Here is a 22,615-nt window from a genome sequence, read left to right as displayed (position 1 = left end):
TGTCTCCCTGTTTCTGTCTCTTTCTCTCTACCTTTATCCCCTTCTGTCTTGTACTCGCACTCTCTCTGTCGCTCCCTCCTCCTCCTCCATCCCTCCCTTATCGCGTTCAGTAAGGTCTCCAAGAAGGAGAGGTGGTTTTTAGGTCAGGGCAGTGAGAAGTAGTCTTTCTCTCTCCAGCCTCAGCTAGCTCCATAACCCAGTAGAGTTCAGATCCTATTATGCTGTGCTTGTAGACATGCCCCGAAGGTTCAAGAGAATGCAGCAACAGAGTGCAGGGAAGCGTTACCCAGCCTGCTCAGTCAGCACACATTCACCTGAGTATGGAAGCAGAGATCGCTCACTGAGACACACATACACTCACAGTTATTGGATCGTAGACATGCCACCGAGACAAATTCTGAAAATGTTTAGATCAAAGGAGATCAATTATGGCTGCTGCTATGGCTGCTGGTTTGGGGTAATTGACTGTCTCGCTTCAATTAAGGACCGTCTGTGCCATTGGGCACTCATTGTCCCAGTCTATTTTGTAATGGTTGGGGACACTCAAACTGTTGTTTTGATTTACTGTGATGTGACAGGTTAACCCATTAATGATGTTAGATGTTGTTTGATGGTTTAAATCTACACCGCAAATTCTCCAGTGTTAAAAATCATAGCAAAATTTTTATTTATTTATTTATTTATTTTACCTTTATTTAACCAGGTAGGCAAGTTGAGAACAAGTTCTCATTTACAATTGCGACCTGGCCAAGATAAAGCAAAGCAGTTCGACAGATAAAACGACACAGAGTTACACATGGAGTAAAAACAAACATACAGTCAATAATGCAGTATAAACAAGTCTATATACAATGTGAGGTGAGAAGGGAGGTAAAGGCAAAAAAGGCCATGATGGCAAAGTAAATACAATATAGCAAGTAAAATACTGGAATGGTAGTTTTGCAATGGAAGAATGTGCAAAGTAGAAATAAAAAATAATGGGGTGCAAAGGAGCAAAATAAATAAATAAATTAAAATTAAATACAGTTGGGAAAGAGGTAGTTGTTTGGGCTAAATTATAGGTGGGCTATGTACAGGTGCAGTAATCTGTGAGCTGCTCTGACAGTTGGTGCTTAAAGCTAGTGAGGGAGATAAGTGTTTCCAGTTTCAGAGATTTTTGTAGTTCGTTCCAGTCATTGGCAGCAGAGAACTGGAAGGAGAGGCGGCCAAAGAAAGAATTGGTTTTGGGGGTGACTAGAGAGATATACCTGCTGGAGCGTGTGCTACAGGTGGGAGATGCTATGGTGACCAGCGAGCTGAGATAAGGGGGGACTTTACCTAGCAGGGTCTTGTAGATGACATGGAGCCAGTGGGTTTGGCGACGAGTATGAAGCGAGGGCCAGCCAACGAGAGCGTACAGGTCGCAATGGTGGGTAGTATATGGGGCTTTGGTGATAAAACGGATTGCACTGTGATAGACTGCATCCAATTTGTTGAGTAGGGTATTGGAGGCTATTTTGTAAATGACATCGCCAAAGTCGAGGATTGGTAGGATGGTCAGTTTTACAAGGGTATGTTTGGCAGCATGAGTGAAGGATGCTTTGTTGCGAAATAGGAAGCCAATTCTAGATTTAACTTTGGATTGGAGATGTTTGATATGGGTCTGGAAGGAGAGTTTACAGTCTAACCAGACACCTAAGTATTTGTAGTTGTCCACGTATTCTAAGTCAGAGCCGTCCAGAGTAGTGATGTTGGACAGGCGGGTAGGTGCAGGTAGCGATCGGTTGAAGAGCATGCATTTAGTTTTACTTGTATTTAAGAGCAATTGGAGGCCACGGAAGGAGAGTTGTATGAACACAGTGTTAAAACAACACTGAAAGTGTTGCGACTGTGGTAGTGTTTCCTCTGTAAAATGTGTTAGCATGGCGCAGTGGTCTAGGGCACTGCATCGCAGTGCTAGCTGTGCCACCAGAGACTCTGGGTTCGAGCCGGGAGGTCCATGGGGCGACGCACAATTGGCCTAGCGTAGTCCGGGTTAGGGAGGGTTTGCGACTCCTGTGGCGGGCCGGGCGCAGTGCACGCTAACCAGGTCGCCAGGTGTTACGGTGTTTCCTCCGACACATTGGTGCAGCTGGCTTCCGGGTTGGATGCGCACCGTGTTAAGAAGCAGTGCGGCTTGGTTGGGTTTCGTTGATGGAGAGCCGCATGCAGGTGGCTAGATGCTCTCCCTGCAGTCTGTTCCTCAAGTCTGTTTTGACCTGCAATAACAGAAAGAACAATAAGAGAAGGGAGAGGGACAAAGAAAATCTATTTTCACATTTAAATATTCTTACTCGTTTCATTGCAGAGAAGAACCTCTTACAATTAACGGAAGACACTGGTATAGTCAGTGCAATTTCTGCCAACTGGCTACGGCAGGGGTAGAGCTGCCCCCACTCAAATTGCGAGGCCAGCTTTGTTATTGCCGTCAGCTGATTCAACCCCTGAAATACATGAAAAACAAAAATATGTACAGCATTAAAGAAGAGCCAACAGAGTGTTATTTCAACAGGAAAAAGGGTTGGGCAAAACTGGCCTAAAATGTTCTCTTCAAAAGATTGTCACACTCATTCGATACTGTGAATGCTCCAACTAGCACATGTTGCTTGTAAGAGGGCCACTCTTGGAGCACAGCAGCCTCTGGCGCTTGCACAAACTGCCTGGTGAGGAGGATCAGGTTAACAGTGTTTATCCTCTCACTGGAGAACGCAGACTGAGTTCCCAACACACTGAAGGCCCCCAGAATCTCCAGGTGTTGGAACCTCTGGTCTAGGCTGTCCTGGAGGCCCCCAGAATCTCCCGGTGTTGGAACCTCTGGTCTCGGCTGTCCTGGAGGCCCCCAGAATCTCCCGGTGTTGGAACCTCTGGTCTCGGCTGTCCTGGAGGCCACCAGAATCTCCAGGTGTTGGAACCTCTGGTCTAGGCTGTCCTGGAGGCCCCCAGAATCTCCCGGTGTTGGAACCTCTGGTCTAGGCTGTCCTGGAAGCCAACAATATATGGATCCATGACCTAATTACAGCACAAAGCAGAAAATAAGTGATTAAGAGCTGTTTGTTTTAGTTTATCCAACACACACAATGTAACATTGGTTGCATCACAACATTTGATAATAAATGTTTTTACCTCCTCTCTAAACCCAGCTCAGAACTGCTTCCTGGTCTTGGTCTCCACCTGGCCTCTCCCTCTCCTCCTCCTTGACGTTGAATGCGCCCAGACCCATTGGGACATCGAGGTCCTGGTGGAGTTAGCTAAGAAATGACCCCGGGGGCTGGGAATCACCAGAATGTTTTATGGCGAGGAGTGATGCCATTGTCACAGGGACCTACAACAAAATAGTTGTTTTGCTTGAAGTAATTATAATGAAGTGTCAGAAGTTCTTAAATATTTAATTGAGTAGTGCTGTCCTTTGACTCTGTTAAACTGAGACATTTGCCCATGTTTGAACATGAAGATAGAAAAGAATGTACCTGCTCTTTTATGGCCAGGAAGTTTACATCCTCTAATTGGAATATAATTTCTAAGCCACGTCAGGTGAGGCAGCACGTCTGCCAGCAGGTAAAGTGCTGCCACAAATCTGTAGAGTTAGAAAAGTTTGTCACTCAACAATGATACATCAATTGACAATACAAAACAGGTTTTAAAAGCCACATCGTGGACCACTCAAATAGAGTTTTGAGACACTGAAAGCAGTAATAGCAACATAGTACATTATTTAATTTGGAGTCCACTATAATCTACAATACATCTAGGCCTACCTGTATGTGGCACAGAAAGCATAGAGCAGGGATGCAAACTGGTGAGGGCCCTAAAGGTGACACATTTTTGGGACACTGAAACACGCAAAGAATTAAATATATATATATGTGTGTGTCACGATCGTCTGTAGAATTAACGGACCAAGGCGCAGCGTGTGTAGAGTTCCACATGTTTAATAAGTGAAACTGAGCAAAACAATAAAGAACAAACAAAACGTGCCGTCAATGCAGTATTCACAGCCACTACACAAAAACAAGATCCCACAACAAACAGATGGGAAAAGGCTGCCTAAATAGGATCCCCAATCAGAGACAACGATAGACAGCTGCCTCTGATTGGGAACCATACCAGGCCAACATAGAAATAACAAAACTAGAATGCCCACCCTAGTCACACCCCTACCTAACCCCAAAATAGATAATAAATTATCTCTAAGGTCAGAGCGTGACAATATGCTTTAGGCTGGATCCCATCTTGAAATTCAGGATTTAACTGTACTAATTAAACAACAAAGAATATGATCTACATGATCAGTGTCTGTATATAAAATAAAAAAGTGGTTATTGTGAACCAAACTCAGAACAAAAAATTAAGGAAAGCAATCCAATGTTATTTGTTGCCTAGACTTTACTGTGAAAAGTCCAGAGAAAAAAGTTAGCCATGACAGCCTTTATAATAGAACGCTTGTGACCACATACATGTAAATATTGCACTTGGGGAAAAAAACATCTTAAAGTAGAAATAGAAGGAAATATACAGGCATTCTATTTTTGCTCTATTATTGTGGCCACTATAGTAGACATTGATTAAGGGCACAAGGCTACATGTGTGCAAAAATAATGTTCAGAGTAAAAAGAGTAAAAAGGAATCCCCCCTCACTCACACAAAAGTGTTACAGTATGATGTCAAGTTCAACATATAAGCAATATCTTTGGGCTACACTGCGTGTTATTACATTGTACACTTTCTGCCTGTACTACAATGTGCTAGCAGCAGAGCATGAGACCCTTTGTTGGCATAATTGATCTTTCAGGCAGAGAGTGCATCTGGCACACCCCTTTTTATCTTCTTTTTATGAAAAAGAAGGAAAGTGTGTGGTGTTCCTTTTCACCTCTATTGGCATCCTTAAGCTAGGCCCAGCTCCAGCTACACTTGATCCCTGAATCCACTTGTTTAACAAGCAATGCCTAAAGTTCACCTAATTCTCTCATTCTGAAAATTAACCACATAAAGGGAATACATTTGTTCATAGATAGTAGTTAGTTCATTAGCTAGCTAACTATTTAACATTTCACACAGATTGCCAGGGTCCAGTGAGAAACTAACGTTATAGCTTGAGGAACGGCAAGGAGATGTATACCAGTTAATACTATAGCTAATTGGTTCCGCTATTGTTAAAATGTTAATTCAGCAAATTTTCACACCATAAACTCAATTATTTGATCAGCTAATGTTGGCTAGCTAACGGAGAATTCGATCCAGCTACTGTAAAAAGATACTTAACAATGCTAACAATTATTGTTCCACCACACTTGCTTCCTCACCTCAAACTTTCCAAATGCCAGTTATTTTTCGGTTACAGCTCATGAAGTATGCTTCATCACCTTCTCATCTCCATCTCCAGGCTTGTCACCTACCTCTTCTTTGTCGTTCAGGGGACGCACTAGTGTTGTAACTCGCAAACTGCCTTTCCACTCTCCGCTGTCTTTCCAGAGCGCACGCTGATGCTGCAGCTAGCAAGTTGGTTGTCTCTTCTCTCTTCAGTTGCATGCTGCATTCTGTTATGTGAATGACTGACTGAGCCCAGGCTCGAGTCTTGGATACAGACCGTATTGCTCCAAACATACATCACTAGTTCGCTTACAGCCATTAGTGACCCAAACGCAAAAAACAAAACAAAAATTCTCATTGAATCTACACGAATCACGTAGTTTACCTATTTTGCATTAAACACTGAGAATTTGGCCAAAAGGTGACTAGTTTGCATCACTGGCGTAGAGGCCCTTTGCAGTTGGGCACCGGTTCACCTCCACCTCCTCAGCCAATGCCACAAACACTGCGCTGAGGTTTCGCTGAGATCAGCCACGGCCAGGTTCTGGGACAGCCAGCGAACATCCTTTACTTCCTGCAAAATACATTAATTTTGAGTGTAGATGCAGTAGGTAAACAAGATGAGACCAGAGTAGCCAAGCGAAGGAATGTGATACATAATCTCATATAGGGGACGTCAGCAAATCAGGCCAGAGCAAGATGGTGGGCAGGACAAGCCACAGACACCATCCACAGGAAGGCATCCTTTAGCTGTTTTGACACACCCCTATGTTGTCCTGTTTGAAGATGAGAAAAATTATTTGTATCACAAGACATAGTGTAAATAGTAGCTTCAGTCTTTACTAAGTCTGTCTTAACAAAACGATAACTCGCTTATAAAATAAAATCGGTATTTTCCTTCTTAACTGGGTAGGTATGGGTTTTGTTCTATTTTTCTTCGCCAATGGTTATAATGTAATGTCCCTCCTTTTTCTCAACGTCTTTCTCTTTTTTCCCAGGCCTTCCGTTAACCAGGGCAAATCTCCCATTGGCCACAGCCTAACAAGCGACCTTATTGGTCAAAACTTAAAAGTAAACAAACCTATTCACTTGTAAATGACCAATTAATTATAACAAATAAACTCAATACTTGGTTCTACCAAGGGTATTACAAAAGACTTAGTGTTGTGTCCATACCAGTCATCACCACAGCCCCATCAGTGCCCAGGTCGTACAATCTCTCTGTTGCTATCTTTTTGATCTGCAGCACCTCCTTGATGGTGGCAACGATGGTGTCTGCGTGGCCATCAGGGACTGACACCAGGTCCAGGAACTAGTTTTAAAGGTGTCCCTCTTGGTCCATGTATCTAGAAAACATACACAATTCCAGTAGTTTTGGAATTGTTAGTTAGATTACTTGTTGGTTATTACTGCATTGTCGGAACTAGAAGCACAAGCATTTCGCTACACTCGCATTAACATCTGCTAACCATGTGTATGTGACAAATAAAATTTGATTTGATTTGATAAACCATTTCATTATTACTCATGGATGCAGTGTGACTGTAGAATATCACTATTTAAAATAATGTTGTAACTCTTATTGAAATATAAACCTGACATGTAAATCCAGCTGCTTATTAGTTGCCACATCTGTAGTTTCATCAGCCTCCAGGCCAATGGCTACAGATGTCTGAATGGCATGTAGGATCGGCTCCTCCACAACTTGAGCCAGCATCTTCAACATTTCTTTCACTATTATGTGTGACCTGTAGTTTGTGTTCTTGCCAATCTTCATGTAAATGAGAACAATGTGAAGTAAGTCTGGTGACATTTAAATATCAAGTGAAAAAAATATGAACAAAAGCACAGAATTGTGGAGCACTCATTCACCTTGAGCTTTGTGAAATAGTACCAAACCCAGCAATTCAGCAATGTCCAGCAGTTCTGGAAAGTTTGTTAGATGGTACAGATATTTAAAACCCCCAATGACGGCCTCATGCTCAAGCACTGTGGTTGGCTCGAATGCAACCATGACTGAGGAGCCTGTGAACAGCAACAGACATAATGCGTTATTATTGAGCCATGGTTAATAATATTCATCTGAGATCTTTTACATTAGAAGGCATTTTGAGAAATGGAAGTATCCAATATAACAATCTTTACCTTTTGCCATCATTGCATGAGCCCTGACACTTTCCATTCAATGCTCTGTCCCTGGGTGCCGGTTAATATAGTCCAGGCTGGACTGTCCAGCCGATGAATCTAGCTAGCTAGCTAACTTGCTAAACTAGTAACGTTAGTTAACTATGTTTCTATCATCAACATCCTTGTGAATATTGGATAGCTAATTGCCGTTACATTTGTGGCAGCAATATTATAGATCTAAATTAAGTTTAGTAGAGTGTTTAGGCTATAGCTAGCTTATGTAGTTAACTAGTTGGCTAGCTGATGTACCTTTCTTTCAGTTTCTCACACAGGTGCACTCTGAGGTGATTCAAGTTAATTGTGTTTCGCAATTCGCAATTTCGCGTCTGTATTGCACACTGGTAACTGGTGCACCGTGTTTCTTGAGTTGCTTGCTGCCTGTCACAGCTCACAGAACTAAATAGCCTTCAGAACTGTATTGAACCCAGACAGATGATTTATTTACCAAGAAATGCGAATATGCTTTACAGAACTTTATTGAACATATGTTTGGTAGAAATATGTTTATTTTGGTGTGGCAGCAATGATTCTATCATGGCGCAGCGCCACACTTAAATGAACGCACAGGGAACACTGGTCTGTGGACACATATAGACACCAGAACAGTGTTAACTTAGCACACTGGTTGGTGTAAAGCCTTATTAAAATATTTACAGAGTGCCTTGTCTTTCGAGAAAATTGTAGAGTTACCACTCATGACTATTTGTTAGTGACAGAGACATGGTTGCATTCATCCATTTCGGTCCTATGGACATTACCAAGTGAGATCCTATATGTTATCATCTTTTTTGTTATTATTTGACAAACTACCTTACATACAGTATTTCATGAGGCCTTATTTTGAGGGCCTAGTTTTACTCTAACACAGGGGCCTCGAACCTGTACACAAGGGTGTACCCTGTAGGATGTTAGCAATTATAATGAAAGGTTTACACTATTCATCTATGGCAAAGATGCTTCTATGTTTCCCCTTTCATCTGTGTCTGGTGTTAGCTAGCAGCCAGCATGGAACAAAAGAGGAGAAGGGTCGTTCAAAACTCTGACATTGTTGTCATGTCAGCACATCCATCAGTGCTGCTGTGAACTGCATCACAAGAGACATGCCAAATTGGGAGATGCATAAAAAAATATTTTGTTGAAATTGATGCAATTTCAATATTGTTTGAGTTTCTTTGTATATCACCGAATTATCTTGAGATGATTTTACTGCAACACTGCATCCATGTTCCTGGTAGTTAGCCATGAGAGAAAAGGTATGTTTTCTCCAATTTTTAGCATTTCCATCCCAAAAAATATTCTGGGTAAAATCTTAGTCTCTCAAAAGATATTTTTCTTTTCTTTTTTTGCCTAAAGTGACATACCCAAATCTAACTGCTTATAGCTCAGGATGTGAAGCAAGATTATGCATATTCTTGATACCATTTGAAAGGAAATACTTTGAAGTTTGTGGAAATGTGAAAACCTATATATTTAAACAAGCAATTCTCAAAATCAACCTGCAGTAGAGCATGCTGGGAAATATGATAATGATGGTTGTGTTTTTGGTTCAATGTGATTGTGTATGAGTTTCCGACGCATGTTTCCAGGTAAAACTAGGCCCTCTAAATAAGGCTTTATGAAATACATATGGTAATGTGTTAAAGAATTGAGTGTTTTTATGACATATTCGCTTAGGATCGCTTGGGGATAGTCAATAGGACCGAAAATGGATGAATGCAACAACCATGTCTCTGTCACTAACCAATAAAGTCATGGGTGGTAACTCTACAATTTACTCAGTAGACAAGGCACTCACAGTGTGTTAATTTAACACTGTTCTGGTGTCTATATGAGACCACAGACTCATGACTTTCAGTGTTGATTTAACGCTCTGTGTTCATTTTTGTGTTTGTTTTTGAACACTGGAGAATTTGCTGTGTAGGGTTGGAGTCATACGCTCCCAGATCAGTTTCTAAGATCCCAGATCAGTTTCTAAGGGGTAAATTCATGTGGTTTACAGTCTACTTGCTGTTCTTGGGTGGAGTGCACAGGGCAGAGCATGCAGATTCTGTTGGATGAGACTAACTTGCTGTTAATGATTGGCTTTTGTCTCCCTATGCTGGACAAAAGCTGAACTGACAAGCCCACTAGTGTATTAAAGTTATAATCCATCCCAAACCACAAATTCCTATGATTAACAGTGTTAAATAACACTAATATGTGAAAACAATATTTTTTGTTAACACATTTTTCATTTTGTTTTTATAGTAAGGTTGGTAGCAACATGTGAAAAATAGTTGTGGAAATCTGTTGCAAATTGGCTTGCTCTCTGCCATAAACTCTGGGCTGGCTGGCTGGCTAGGTAGCTAGCTAGCCAACGTAAATACACACATTAAGTTAATATCCGCAAGCGAAATATAAAGTTTGTCATGACGATATAAACGGATGGATGTGCTCTATACAATTATGCCCATACCATCTATTGGCTGATTTGGCGACTTGGAGTGCAGGTAATTGTCTTAAAAGCGTTATGAAATGTGATAGTGTGTCATCCCCTATCTCTAGTGAGGAGAACCATGTAGCTATGACACATTCTAAACAATTTCTGATTTCACAGATGGGCCACTGAGAAGTTAAATAATTTTTACCCATTGACAAAACATTGGCTTTTACCAACCTGACAGGAGTTTCATGATTGTTTTTTCTGTGGGTGGATTATCCCTTTAAATGTACACTACCCAGAATTTGGCATGTTGTTTTGTGTACGTGCGTGTGTGTGTGTGTTTGCAGTCTCTGACCATCTTCCAAAGATCTCTGACCACCATGCAGATCCAAATACAGGGCCTGCTGCAGTTCGCTGTGCCTCTCTTCCCCACCGCTGAGGTCAGTGTTGAATTTACCTGTGGCATAATGCGTCCCGTCTGTGTAAGCATAGAATTTTTTGAGTACTGAATCCTACACTTGTCTTCTCCACAGAGAGACCTATTGGGCATCCAGCACCTGCTCAACTCCTCAGAGGCTAGCCTCCACCAGTTGACTGCCCTGCTGGACTGTAGAGGACTCAACAAGGTACAGGACACCACCACTGAATCCCACGGCATGGATCTAGTTCCTTGTGACAGTGGCTCTGCTGTGTACATCTATTCACTTCATTCACAACATGTCTCAGAGGGATATTTTCTGCTATCTGCAAATGTGTTTGTTTGTTTCCTCCCTCTACACTGTAGGACTACCTGGATGCGCTGATCGGTGTGTGTTATGATGGGGTGGAGGGCCTGCTATACCTATGCCTCTTCTCTATCCTGGCAATTTGTGCCTTCTGTGCCATGCTGTGTGCCATCCCCCGGGCATGGACACATATCGCCAGCAGGTCAGGAGGTGCCCTCCCACTGAGTCTCTTTCATTACATTTACATTACATTTTAGTCATTTAGCAGACACTCTTATCCAGAGCATTTTACAATCAATGCATTCAAATAAAGTAGATAAGACAACCACATATCATGATCACGAGAATAGCTAAACCAGTGCTAGTAAGAATCACAGTCACTATCTTTCTCTCTCTCTCTATCACCCTTTTATAGAACAAGAGTGTAAACATCCATTGTGTTTATACTGTACATACACCTTACCAAGTCACTAAATCATCCTCAAAATCTATGCCCCTGACCTCCAGCCTTCCTCTTCTCTCAGGGAGCGTGATTATGACGATATAGACGAGGAGGACCCATTTAACCCTCAGGCCAGACGCATGACGACCCACAACCCCAACCATGCCACCAACGTGCACAGCTTCTGCAGCTACAGCAGCAGCATGGGTAGCCAGAGCAGCCTCCACCCGCCTGCCGCACAGGCTGGGTCCAATGCACCCGTTTCAGAGTACATGTGAGTCAGAGTCCAGCCCTGGCCTGGTGTGGAGTGTATGGTAATGCACAGTCTAGTGTGCTATACGTACTGAAGCTAAAGTAAAGCTAACTGTGAAATATAGTTATCATGATTGCTAAGATGACATACTGGCCCAAAGTGCTATGTTCTTGTGCTGTGGACACTTTTTTGGTGATAAGGAATGTTTGTTTAACTCACTCCTTCGCTCTCCCTTCTCAGGAACCAGTCGGCGCTGTTCGGGGGGAACCAGCGGTATGAGAACGTTCCTCTGATAGGGAGAGGCTCACCGCCCCCCTCGGTGCGTTGGGTCCCAGAGGCCATGTCTTTCTTGTGAGGTCACTCAGGGTTGGGGTCAATTCCAATGAGGAAAATTGTTTGCTTTCTGAATTGACTGAATTTAAATTGATCCCAACCATGATGCCGCTGTCCCACATACTCTCAAGTCAATCAGCATTGTAATACTGATCTCTCTCTCATCACCAGGATTTCTGTTCTGTTATTTAATTGATTCAGTGACCTGGTAGGACTTGTTCCTGTGTTTACTTTCTGTTTGCAATGTCAACTCTGGTAAAGACCTGACAGCTGGGTCTCAGACTGCTCTTTAACTCTAGCTTGAGGCTTTTCCCCTAATGATGCTCTCTCTGCTTGATGCATTCTTTAAATTGCTCAAGTCAGTATTACTTAGACTTGAAGTTGGTCTCGTAGTTTGTTTCTCACGAGTTGTGACGAGAGTGTTTTTCTCATGATATGACATCCATATGATAATACATTTCCAATACTGAAATCCATCAGTAAGAGCACACTGCTGACTTTGTGCCTTTAACCTGTCTATCTACCATAACTGTAGATTGCTGACTCATTACCCAAGTAGTAGGACAGTGAAAGAGAAGTTTAACATGGACATAGCATGTTACTTAGACCAATGCCCAGGGGAGGATGTCACAGGTGTTAGTCCTTATTTGGTCACTTTCCTTCTCTCTTAAAGTATCTCTCTCCTCTTCTCTCTTTCACCTCCCTCTATGGCCTCGTAGTGGCAGCTCTTTAGATCTATTCTCATTTCCTGTCGAGGAGACAGGCCACGTTTTTAGGATGAATACATCAAGCTTAACCATTCAAAATGCCTGCTGTGCCTAATTAAATTTGATAAAGAGACAGATATCATGCATCTCATATATTATGGGTATCTACTGTAGCTGCCTGCCATCCTTCCCACGTGGTGACGTTTTTATATTTGACTGAATAAGGTTTATTACCTGAGACTAATGCTGAGTCCCAAATGGCACTTACACAACATCTTATTTATTTTATTTTAAAAGCAGTGGATTGTGTAGGGAATAGGGCGCCATCTGGGACGAATTCTAAAGTGTTAAACCGTATCAACCTCTGTGCTTTCCCCTGCCCTCTCACTCTACTACCATTTGGCTGTGAGGATTATGTCATGTGGTGCCTTTCTGGACCCATATCTACCTTTCTGCAAAGCGTGCACTCTACCTTTTCAGCTAACAGCTTCTTTGATATTTTTTTGTTTGTTTGTTGTTTATATGTTTGTTTGTATTTCATTTCTTACTTCCTTATTTTTTTAATCAACTTTTGGAGGTATACACTCAGCAATTTAGAAACAGAGTAAGTTGTTTTCTGCTCCTCTTTGGACCTCTCTACTGTCTGAAGGACAAGATAGACTCCCATTTGCTTTTCCCCCTGCCTTCGTTTAACATCATCTCTTTCTTATTTACCTCCATTTTCATTTTGGAACTGCATTTTCTATTTCACCTCTGGCATGGCTTTGAACTGCTAACCTTACTGTTCATGACATCATCATCGTCATCATTCCAGTTGTATGTTTGACCCAGTCAGGTCTGTTTCCCCGTGCTGTTGGGAGTGTGGTGGTGTACCCTATCCTCACATCTCCTCCCTGGGTTGGGACATGTTTTCAGAGACACATCGGCAGCCCTATGTGTGCATGCCGCAAACCTTCCCTCTGTGTAATTCTATAGCTGTTACCGCCATAAGGTGCCGAGCGTCAGGCTTGTCGTTATGCTTGGTCTGGTGCTATAGAATTCTAGAGTCATGGTATGCCCCTTGTCTCACCTACCGCCTGAGAAGGCTTGATCCATAAGAAGGGACCTACAGTGTTGTCTGACTGATAGTCCAATCAATGTTTGGCATAGACACAGTATTGTCTCCCCTAGCTACCTACCCTTCCTTCCTGTCTCGCTGGTTAGATACTGTTCTGAAAGAGTACTATGTTATTCTATACTGTTGTGTGTTTCATTCACTATAAGTCACCTGGTGTTGTCTCTTATTGTGTGTCCTGTGATATTATGTTTTCCCCTACAGTACTCCCCCAGCATGAGGGCTACTTACCTGTCCATGACTGAGGACCAGATCAGACACTTTGGGAATGATTTCCAGGCATAGAGCTGCTCCTCCCTCGATCTTTCTTCTCTTTCACTTCTGCCATCTCCGAGAGGGGTCCTCAAACAGGCGAACACGCACACACACAAAAACAACTACTCCAGCAGTGTGTGACTCTGTGGCTGCTGCACGGACCCTATCCTCGTCCAAATCACTGGAATGGACCAAGGCCTGATATGAGGAAAGGTGTCACACACACAGTTGTCCCATCCCAAACCCCAGAGCATAATGTGTATGTCTCAGTCACCGTGACTCCAGCCCATATTCTATTATATGATTCTATTCATTCTATTTGTAATAATGATATATTTTAAAAACACTAGCTTGATTCATTCACTCCGATGAGACAAAAGCAACTTTTACAATAAATTACTTTAATAATGATCTAAATTGTTCAGGAACGAATGATTTGTATACATCTATTTTGAAGTGAAACGTCTTATAAAACATATTTTAAGAATTGAAGCATGTTTTTGGGCCTATAACCACTCCCTATTCTCCAAAACAGATGTTCTGTAATTACAGTATATATACTGTAAGTCTATGACTGCTTGTGACTATTCCTCTCTTGCTAAAAGACATTCTCTACCTGACCTCTTCAAAGACTTGATGTGGACTGCTGAGCTATCTGGAGGAACCAGCCAGAATATATGAATTATTCAAATCAAAAGAAGGAACCATACCATTCTGTTGATATCTGAAATAAGCCAAGCACAAGGACATCAAAAATTACATTTTCACATTCTTAGAACTGAATACTGTAATTTCGACTGTCGGAGGCTCCTCCTTTTCCCTCCAAGGCAACAGACAACATATGCCATAATATTAGTTATATGTTTCCACATACAGTTGAGACCTAAACCTTGTGAAGCACAAACTCAACCCTGATTGTATGGTAGGGCCTGGGATAGTGACCCTACACAATGCCCAACACTGATTCTTCGCAGATACCCCTCTGTGTTGCTTGCTCTTCTCCATTCAAAAGGTCTCGCACGGTGTCTGACACAGGATTTTATGTTTTGAGCCATCATTTCAACGACTAAGACATGTTACAAATGTAATTTGTCCACATACGGTAACTGATGCGCATTTAAACTATACTGTATGTTGACTTCTGTAAATATCTTGTACGTTTACAGATTGCTGTGTCTTATTTTGTAGTATTTTTTATTCATTTTAGGGTTGTCCTAATGTGCCACTGGTTGTGCGATATCTGTAGCTTGTTTTAAACCAATAAAGCCCTTAGGAGAGCCTTGCTCTGCCATAATATCAGATATTCTCTTCAGAGGCCGTTGTTAAATGATGGCATTCGGTTGGATGTGTATTGTAATAGTACCATATCAACTTGAGTTTTGGTCATGACTTGCAAGCGGCTGCAAACTATCATGGTGAGAGAAATAGTGTTCAGACAGCAGTTTTAACCTTACTAGTGATCCTTTTCTTCCATTTTGAGAAAACATATCATCATCCTCTTAATGAACAGGCCGGTTTGAGCTATCGTCAGATAAGGTTTAATTCTGTAGGATTTTATAATATTATTTTGTTTGTTTTGTTAATTTTTTCAGTTTGAATGCATGTGAAGTAGCACTGTCTAGAACCATTGAGAGTGGTGCTTGATGTGTATCTATCCTCAAAGATGGGATATAATTGTGAATTAATAATAAAATACTTGAGTATTCTCATGTTGTGTTTGGTGTATCTTCATTCTATGAATGCCTTATGCACATATTTTTTTTAAGTCCCAAAATGAAAGTGTGGCTAACCTGACCGACACTTTGCATAATTATCAGCCTAAATGTAATGGCGACTTGGTTAGCCACACAGGTGTACAGGGCAAATTTAATTTGACATAGTCATTGAGTTACACCGAGCTCCTGTGCAAACCATCCTTTTTCAAAACTCTGTCCTGGGGCTTCTTCTTCAATGAGGTTTAACTGTGATTGGAATCCAATAAATGTTGCAATTACCTACTAAACTGGAATATACTTCCCTTGTGCTTTGTTTGAAAAAAATATATATATAAATATACAGTTGAATTCAGAAGTTTACATACACCTTAGCCAAATACATTTAAACTCAGTTTCACAATTCTTAACATTTAATCAGAGTACAAATTCCCTGTCTTAGGTCAGTTAGGATCACCACTTTATTTTAAGAATGAAATGTCAGAATAATAGTAGAGAGAATTATTTATTTCAGCTTTTATTTCCTTCATCACATTCCCAGTGGGTCAGAAGTTTAAATACACTCAATTAGTTTTTGGTAGCATTGCCTCCAAATTGTTTAACTTGGGTCAAACGCTTCAGGTAGCCTTCCACATGCTTCCCACAAAGAAGTTAGGTGAATTTTGGCCCATTCCTCCTGACAGAGCTGGTGTCAGGTTTTTAGGCCTCCTTGCTCGCACATGTTTTTTCAGTTCTGCCTACATATTTTCTGTATAATTCAGGTCAGGGCTTTGTGATGGCCTCTCCAATACCTTGACTTTGTTGTCCTTAAGCCATTTTTCCACAACTTTGGAAGTATGCTTGGGGTCATTGTCCATTTGGAAGACCCATTTGCGACCAAGCTTTAACTTCCTGACTGATGTCTTGAGATGTTGCTTCCATATATCCACAAAATTTTCCAGCCTCATGATGCCATCTATTTTGTGAAGTGCACCAGTCCCTCCTGCAGCAAAGCACCCCCACAACATGATGCTGCCACCCCCGTGCTTCACGGTTGTGATCGTGCTCTTTGGTTTGCAAGCCTCCCCCTTTTCCCTCCAAACATAACAATGCTCATTATGGTCAAACAGTTCTATTTTTGTTTCATCAGACCAGAGGACATTTCTCCATAAAGCACAATCTTTGTCCCCATGTGCAGTTGCAAACCATAGCCTGGCTTTTTTATGGCGGTTTTGGAGCAGTGGCTTCTTCCTTGCTGAGAGGCCTTTCAGGTTACGTCGATATAGGATTTATTTTACTGTGGTACTTTTGTACCTGTTTCCTCCAGCATCTTCACAAGGTCTTTTGCTGCTGTTCTGGGATTGATTTACACTTTTCACACCAAAGTACATTAATCTCTAGGAAACAGAACGTGTCTCCTTCCTGAGCGGTATTGTAACGGTTTTCTTGATTTGAAGGAGAGACGGACCAAAACGCAGCATGGTTATATTGATTCATGTTTAATAAAAAAAGATAAACACGAACACTACAAAACAATAAACGTGGAAAACCAAAAACAGCGCTATCTGATGCAAAACACAGAGACAGGAATAATCACCCACAAAAACACAGTGAAACCCAGGCTACCTAAGTATGATTCTCAATCAGAGACAACTGATTCATAGAATCATAGAAAAACAAACATAGACTGCCCACCCCAACTCACGCCCTGACCATACTAAATAATGACAAAACAAAGGAAATAAAGGTCAGAACGTGACAGGTATGACAGCTGCGTGGTCCCATGGTGTTTATACTTGCGTACTATTGTTTGTACAGATGAACGTGGTAACTTCAGGCGTTTGGAAATTCCGCCCAAGGATGAACCAGATTTGTGGAGGTCTACAATTGTTTTTTTGACGTCTTGGCTGATTTATTTTGGTTTTCACATGATGTCAAGCAAAGAGGCACTGAAGTTAGGCCTTGAAATACATCCACAGGTACACCTCCAATTGATTCAAATGGTGTCATTTAGCCTATCAGAAGCTTCTAAAACAATGACATGAATTTTCCAAGCTGTATAAAGGCACAGTCAACTTAGTGTATGTAAACTTCTGACCCACTGGAATTGTGATACAGTGAATTATAAGTGAAATAATCGGTCTGTAAACAATTGTTGGAAAAATTCCTTGTGTCATGCACAAAGTAACCGACTTGCCAAAACAATAGTTTGTTAACAAGAAATTTGTGGTGGTTGATAAAAAAAACTAGTTTTAATGGCTCCAACCTAAGTGTATGTACATTTCTGACTTCAACTGTACAAATAAAGCAACACATACGCTACCATCTAACCCTACACTAAAAACCCACCACCCTACTCCACTATATATACATAGTATGTGGAAACCGCTTCAAATTAGTGGATTCGGCTATTCCAGCTGACAAGTGTATAATATTGAGCAGGCAGCCATGCAATCTCCATAGACAAACATTGGCAGTAGAATGGCATTACTGAAGAGCACAGTGACTTTCAACGTGGCACCGTCATAGGATGCCACCTTTCCAACAAGTCAGTTATTCAAATTTCTGCCCTGCTAGAGCTGCCCCGTTTAACTATAAGTGCTGTTATTGTAAAGTGGAAACGTCTACGAGCAGCAACAGCTCAGCTGCAAAGTGGTAGGCCGCACAAGCTCACAGAAAGGGACAACCTGGTGCTGAAGCGCATAGAGAGCATAAAAATAGTCTCGGTTACAACAATCACTACACAGTAAGTACTGGCGAGCGTTGTTTCTGGAGTTTAAATTATTTTCCTCTCAAGTAGTGAAATGAAATCATTTTAGAGTGTAATTATTACCAGTGGCTGCTAGAGTGGGAGCAAAAATACAGATTAAATTCTATTGGAGGAAAACAGTATGACCACGCCCACTAATGTTGGTTAAATGTAGATTTTGCCGCCATTCTCCATTTGCAAATGTCTGGTGAATGGAAAGAGTGGACAGATCGAGAGCGTGGATCTGCCGAACATCAGTAGTCACTCACAGAACCACAGAATTTATTAATTTCTAAACTTAATTAGAACTCCAGGTAAGTTCACTGTTATTGGTTAACTTCGTGTGCAAAGTACAACTGTTGAGCAACATTACAGCTAGCTGGCATTGTAGTGTAGGCTTACTGTTACTGCACGATTTGCATAGTCAGATGCTAATGTGAGCATCTAGCTAGAGCTAATTAGCTAGCTAGCTACAGTAACATTAAGTTATACCACTGTTAGTGGTTTATGGACAGTATGTACGCCCGGTGGATCGGTGCATCACCTGTTGTACATTTTCAACAGAGCGTTATTAGCTATTATCAGTAGCTAGCGGACTTTACTGACTACTGCCAGCAGGTTAGTCAGTGCAACATGTGTTTTACTCTGAAAAGCGAGCTGTTAGCAGACAGTTAGCGGCAGTTGGTCTGTGCTACATGTGTGTTTCACTCAAGTTTAGAGCTATTAGACCGTTTTTAGCTTCTGTTTGGTCTGTAAGACAGGTGCGTTTTACTGTGAAAAGAGAACTGTTGGTAGACAGTACTTAGCGGCAGGCAGGTCGATGCAACACGTGTGTTTTACTCTAAACAGAGCACTGCTCTCTTGTAATTTGTGCATAATGTTATTTGTGTTAATGCAATTTAAATGAACTTTTTCTTGTCATCAAGGATGCAGGCTGTACGCAACTGACCTTCAAATCCTTTTTGGATTGTGGTGAGTGAAAAGTTTCACATTTCACACAATATCCTATGGAACAACACACTTATACTGACACACTTTAAATATACTTACTTTATATTTACTGTCAAATTGATTGCAGATTTCCTTGCTGGTGATGAATACAAAGCGAACTTGTGTCTCCCCAGATCACAGATCAGTCAAAGATTGGTTTATGTTTTGGGAGTTGTCTCATTATGCTCATCTGTAGCTGCGCTCATTGTCTTTGCCGGAATGGTTTTAAAGAATAAGTGACACTAACATTTGTAAGGTGCTACAATCTCAGTGTTGATAGCTATCTGTGGTGTATTGCTATAATACTCAGACTGCTGTTATAATAATTCAGTGCGTCATGGATGGTTTTAAAGAATAAGTGACACTAACATTTGTAAGCCGCTACAATCTCAGTGTTGATAGTTATCTGTGGTGTATTGCTATAATACTCAGACTGCTGTTATAATAATTCAATGCGTGGTAGTAGAAGACAGGTTGTAGACTGCATATAATTGGAATTGATGTGGAAAGAAGCACTAAGTCAGTTTTGGGGATACGATGTTCACGTAAAGATGACCTCTTGATTTCTGTCTTCTATTCTGGTTTTTCAAAAAAAAAATACACAGCATATTTAATCAATAAGGTTGTGCAATCTTATTTTTTCTTCACAGTTGCCAATACATTTGACATTCCCACAAGACCTTGGTGTGCTGGAGATTTGTTTACCCCAAGACCCAAATCCTGATGGTGAGTTGCTTCTTAGCTTAGAGCTTCACATTCATCCATACAGTCCTGGCTAGCCTAAAACATGTTCTGAAATGTAAGACAAGCAGATATATCTGCTGATTTCTTTTCTCATTTTGACATTTTTAAAATGGTCTTTGTTTCTGTGCTCACCTCTCCCACCCCTTTCATAACAGTAGTGGGTCTAATCAATTCCAAATGTTACATTTTTGCATTCCGCTTGTCATTAACAAAAGTCCTCTAATCATAATAATGGATGTTTCCACCTAAATTGTGTTATAATTACAGTGTTATTCACACCAGTTAAATGTTAACATGATTGCTAGATTCATTGAGTTCCTCTGCAAGCAGCTCCTTATCAAAATACAGTGGAGACAATGAGGGGGACTCCGATGACACCAATATATTGCAGCAGATTCCTGCTACAAGAAAGAGAGCTGGGGATAATCGTCTATCTCATGCAAGTACTGAACATTTCCTGTTTAAACAAACATTATACTTGCTATTTCATTGCTGTTTTAAAAGTGTTAGTGTGTTCCTTTTTGAAATTACTCCGACTTAGATGATTGAAGACATTCTGAAGAACAATCCTTGAGGAGAGAGGATCATGAATGAGTATGCTTGGACAAAAAGCATAACAGATAGCAGAAGATGCGATATGGTCAAGATATTGGTTGCACAAATGACAAGTGAACATGGGATTATGTCATATCCTCATTACATACAGTGGGGCAAAAAAGTATTTAGTCAGCCACCAATTGTGCAAGTTCTCCCACTTAAAAAGATGAGAGGCCTGTAATTTTCATCATAGGTACACTTCAACTGTGACAGACAAAATTAGAAGAAAAAAATCTAGAAAATCACATTGTAGGATTTTTAAAGAATTTATTTGCAAATTATGGTGGAAAATAAGTATATATTTTTTTGCCCCACTGTCAATTTACTGTGTTCCAAACTGCCTCTGGAAGCAACACAACGTCAGCACAATAACTGTTCGTCAGGAGCTTCATGAAAGGGCTTTCCATGGCCGAGCAGTCACACACAAGCCTAAGATCACCAGGCGCAATAGGAAACGTCGTCTGGAGTGTTGTAAAGCTCGCCGCCATTGGACTCTGGAGCAGTGGAAACGCGTTCTCTGGAGTGATGATGCCCGGAGAACGCTACCTGCCCTAATGCATTGTGCCAACTGCAAAGTTTGGTGGAGGAACAATAATGTTCTGGGGCTGTTTTTCATGGTTCGGGCTAGGCCACTTAGTTCCTCTAGACGATTCTGTGGTTCCAACTTTGTGGCAACAGTTTGAGGAAGGCCCTTTCCTGTTTCAGCATGACAATTCCCCAGTGCACAAAGCGAAGTCCATACAGAACAGGTTTGTCGTTCGGTGTGGAAGAACTTGAATGGCCTGTAGCAGTATTATCATTTATTACACAACCTAACAACTTCACAAGACTTGAGCAACGAGACAGTTTTAATTGGGTATGTTGAGTATCATGATATCAGCAAGGTTTGTGTTACATCATTTATTCCCAAACTTTATTCCTAAAAAATTGTATCACATTTTCAAACAGTCCATTTATATTTTCCAACGGGGCTATACATTTGGGTGATGTTTTTTTCTCGCCTGATTAGCCTCGTTTCACAGCCAAAATTAAAATTAAACCATCTAGTGTTCAGCGAAATAACAATACAATGTCAAATAATTAACATCCAATGACATTAACCGTTACTCTCTTGCGGGAATTCCACTAACGGTCCATAGAGTGGCAAGAAAAAGTATGTGAACCCTTTGGAATTACCTGGATTTCTGCATAAATTGGTCATCAAATTTGATCTCATCTTCATCTAAGTCACAACAATAGATAAACAGTGCTTCAACTAATAACACACAAGTTATTGTATTTTTCTTGTCTATATTGAATACATCATTTAAACATTCACAGTGTAGGTTGGAAAAAGTATATGAACCCCTAGGCTAATGATTTCTCCAAAAGCTAATTGGAGTCAGGAGATCGCTAACCTGGAGTCCAATCAATGAGACTAGATTTGAGATGTTCATTAGAGCTGCCCTGCCCTATAAAAAACACTCACAAAAAGGGAGTTTGCTATTCACAAGAATCATTGTCTGATGTGAACCATGCCTCGAACAAAAAGAGATCTCAGAAGAATTGTTGACTTGCGCAATGCTGGAAAGGGTTACAAAAGTATCTCTAAAAGCCTTGATGTTCATCAGTCCATGGTAAGACAAATTGTCTGTAAATGAAGAAATTTCAGCACTGTTGCTACTCTCCCTAGGAGTGGCCGTCCTGCAAAGATGACTGCAAGAGCACAGCGCAGAATGCTCAATGAGGTTAAGAAGAATCCTAGATTGTCAACTAAAGACTTCCAGAAATCTCTGGAACATGCTAACATCTCTGTTGGTGAGTCTATGATACGTAAAACACTAAACAAGAATGGTGTTCATGGGAGGACACCACGGAAGAAGCCACTGCTGTCCAAAAAAAACAAGTCTGAGATTCGTCTGAGATTCGCAAAAGAGCACCTGGATGTTTCACAGCGCTACTGGCAAAATATTCTGTTGACAGATTAAACTAAAGCTGAGTTGTTTGGAAGGAACACACAACACTATACTATAACAACACTATAACCTCATCCCAGCTGTAAAGTTTGGTGGAGGGAGCATCATGGTTTGGGGCTGCTTTGC

At 41.1% G+C, this 22,615-nt stretch overlaps 1 protein-coding gene across 4 annotated transcripts in view; it reads left to right on the top strand.

Annotated features, from left to right (window-relative positions):
• ttyh2 (tweety family member 2) overlaps positions 1–15,472 on the top strand; it is a 104,031-nt gene extending 88,559 nt beyond the window's left edge. For 2 of the 4 annotated variants that reach the window (XM_031804789.1, XM_031804790.1), the window contains 7 exons: positions 10,282–10,374; positions 10,468–10,560; positions 10,719–10,861; positions 11,184–11,375; positions 11,595–11,673; positions 12,972–12,998; positions 13,713–15,472. In XM_031804789.1, the coding sequence (XP_031660649.1) occupies positions 10,282–10,374; positions 10,468–10,560; positions 10,719–10,861; positions 11,184–11,375; positions 11,595–11,673; positions 12,972–12,998; positions 13,713–13,793 (708 nt within the window). In that variant the 3' untranslated portion in view covers positions 13,794–15,472. The remainder of the gene's footprint in view (positions 1–10,281; positions 10,375–10,467; positions 10,561–10,718; positions 10,862–11,183; positions 11,376–11,594; positions 11,674–12,971; positions 12,999–13,712) is intronic. The other 2 variants (XM_020461114.2, XM_031804791.1) reach the window with 1 other exon arrangement.
• Positions 15,473–22,615: the final 7,143 nt, after the last annotated feature.

Source organism: Oncorhynchus kisutch, linkage group LG25 (genome assembly GCF_002021735.2).
Source record: "Oncorhynchus kisutch isolate 150728-3 linkage group LG25, Okis_V2, whole genome shotgun sequence".
NCBI classification, from domain to species: domain Eukaryota; kingdom Metazoa; phylum Chordata; class Actinopteri; order Salmoniformes; family Salmonidae; genus Oncorhynchus; species Oncorhynchus kisutch.
Note: the sequence above shows the minus strand (reverse complement) of the source record. Positions and strands in the feature narration are given on the sequence as shown.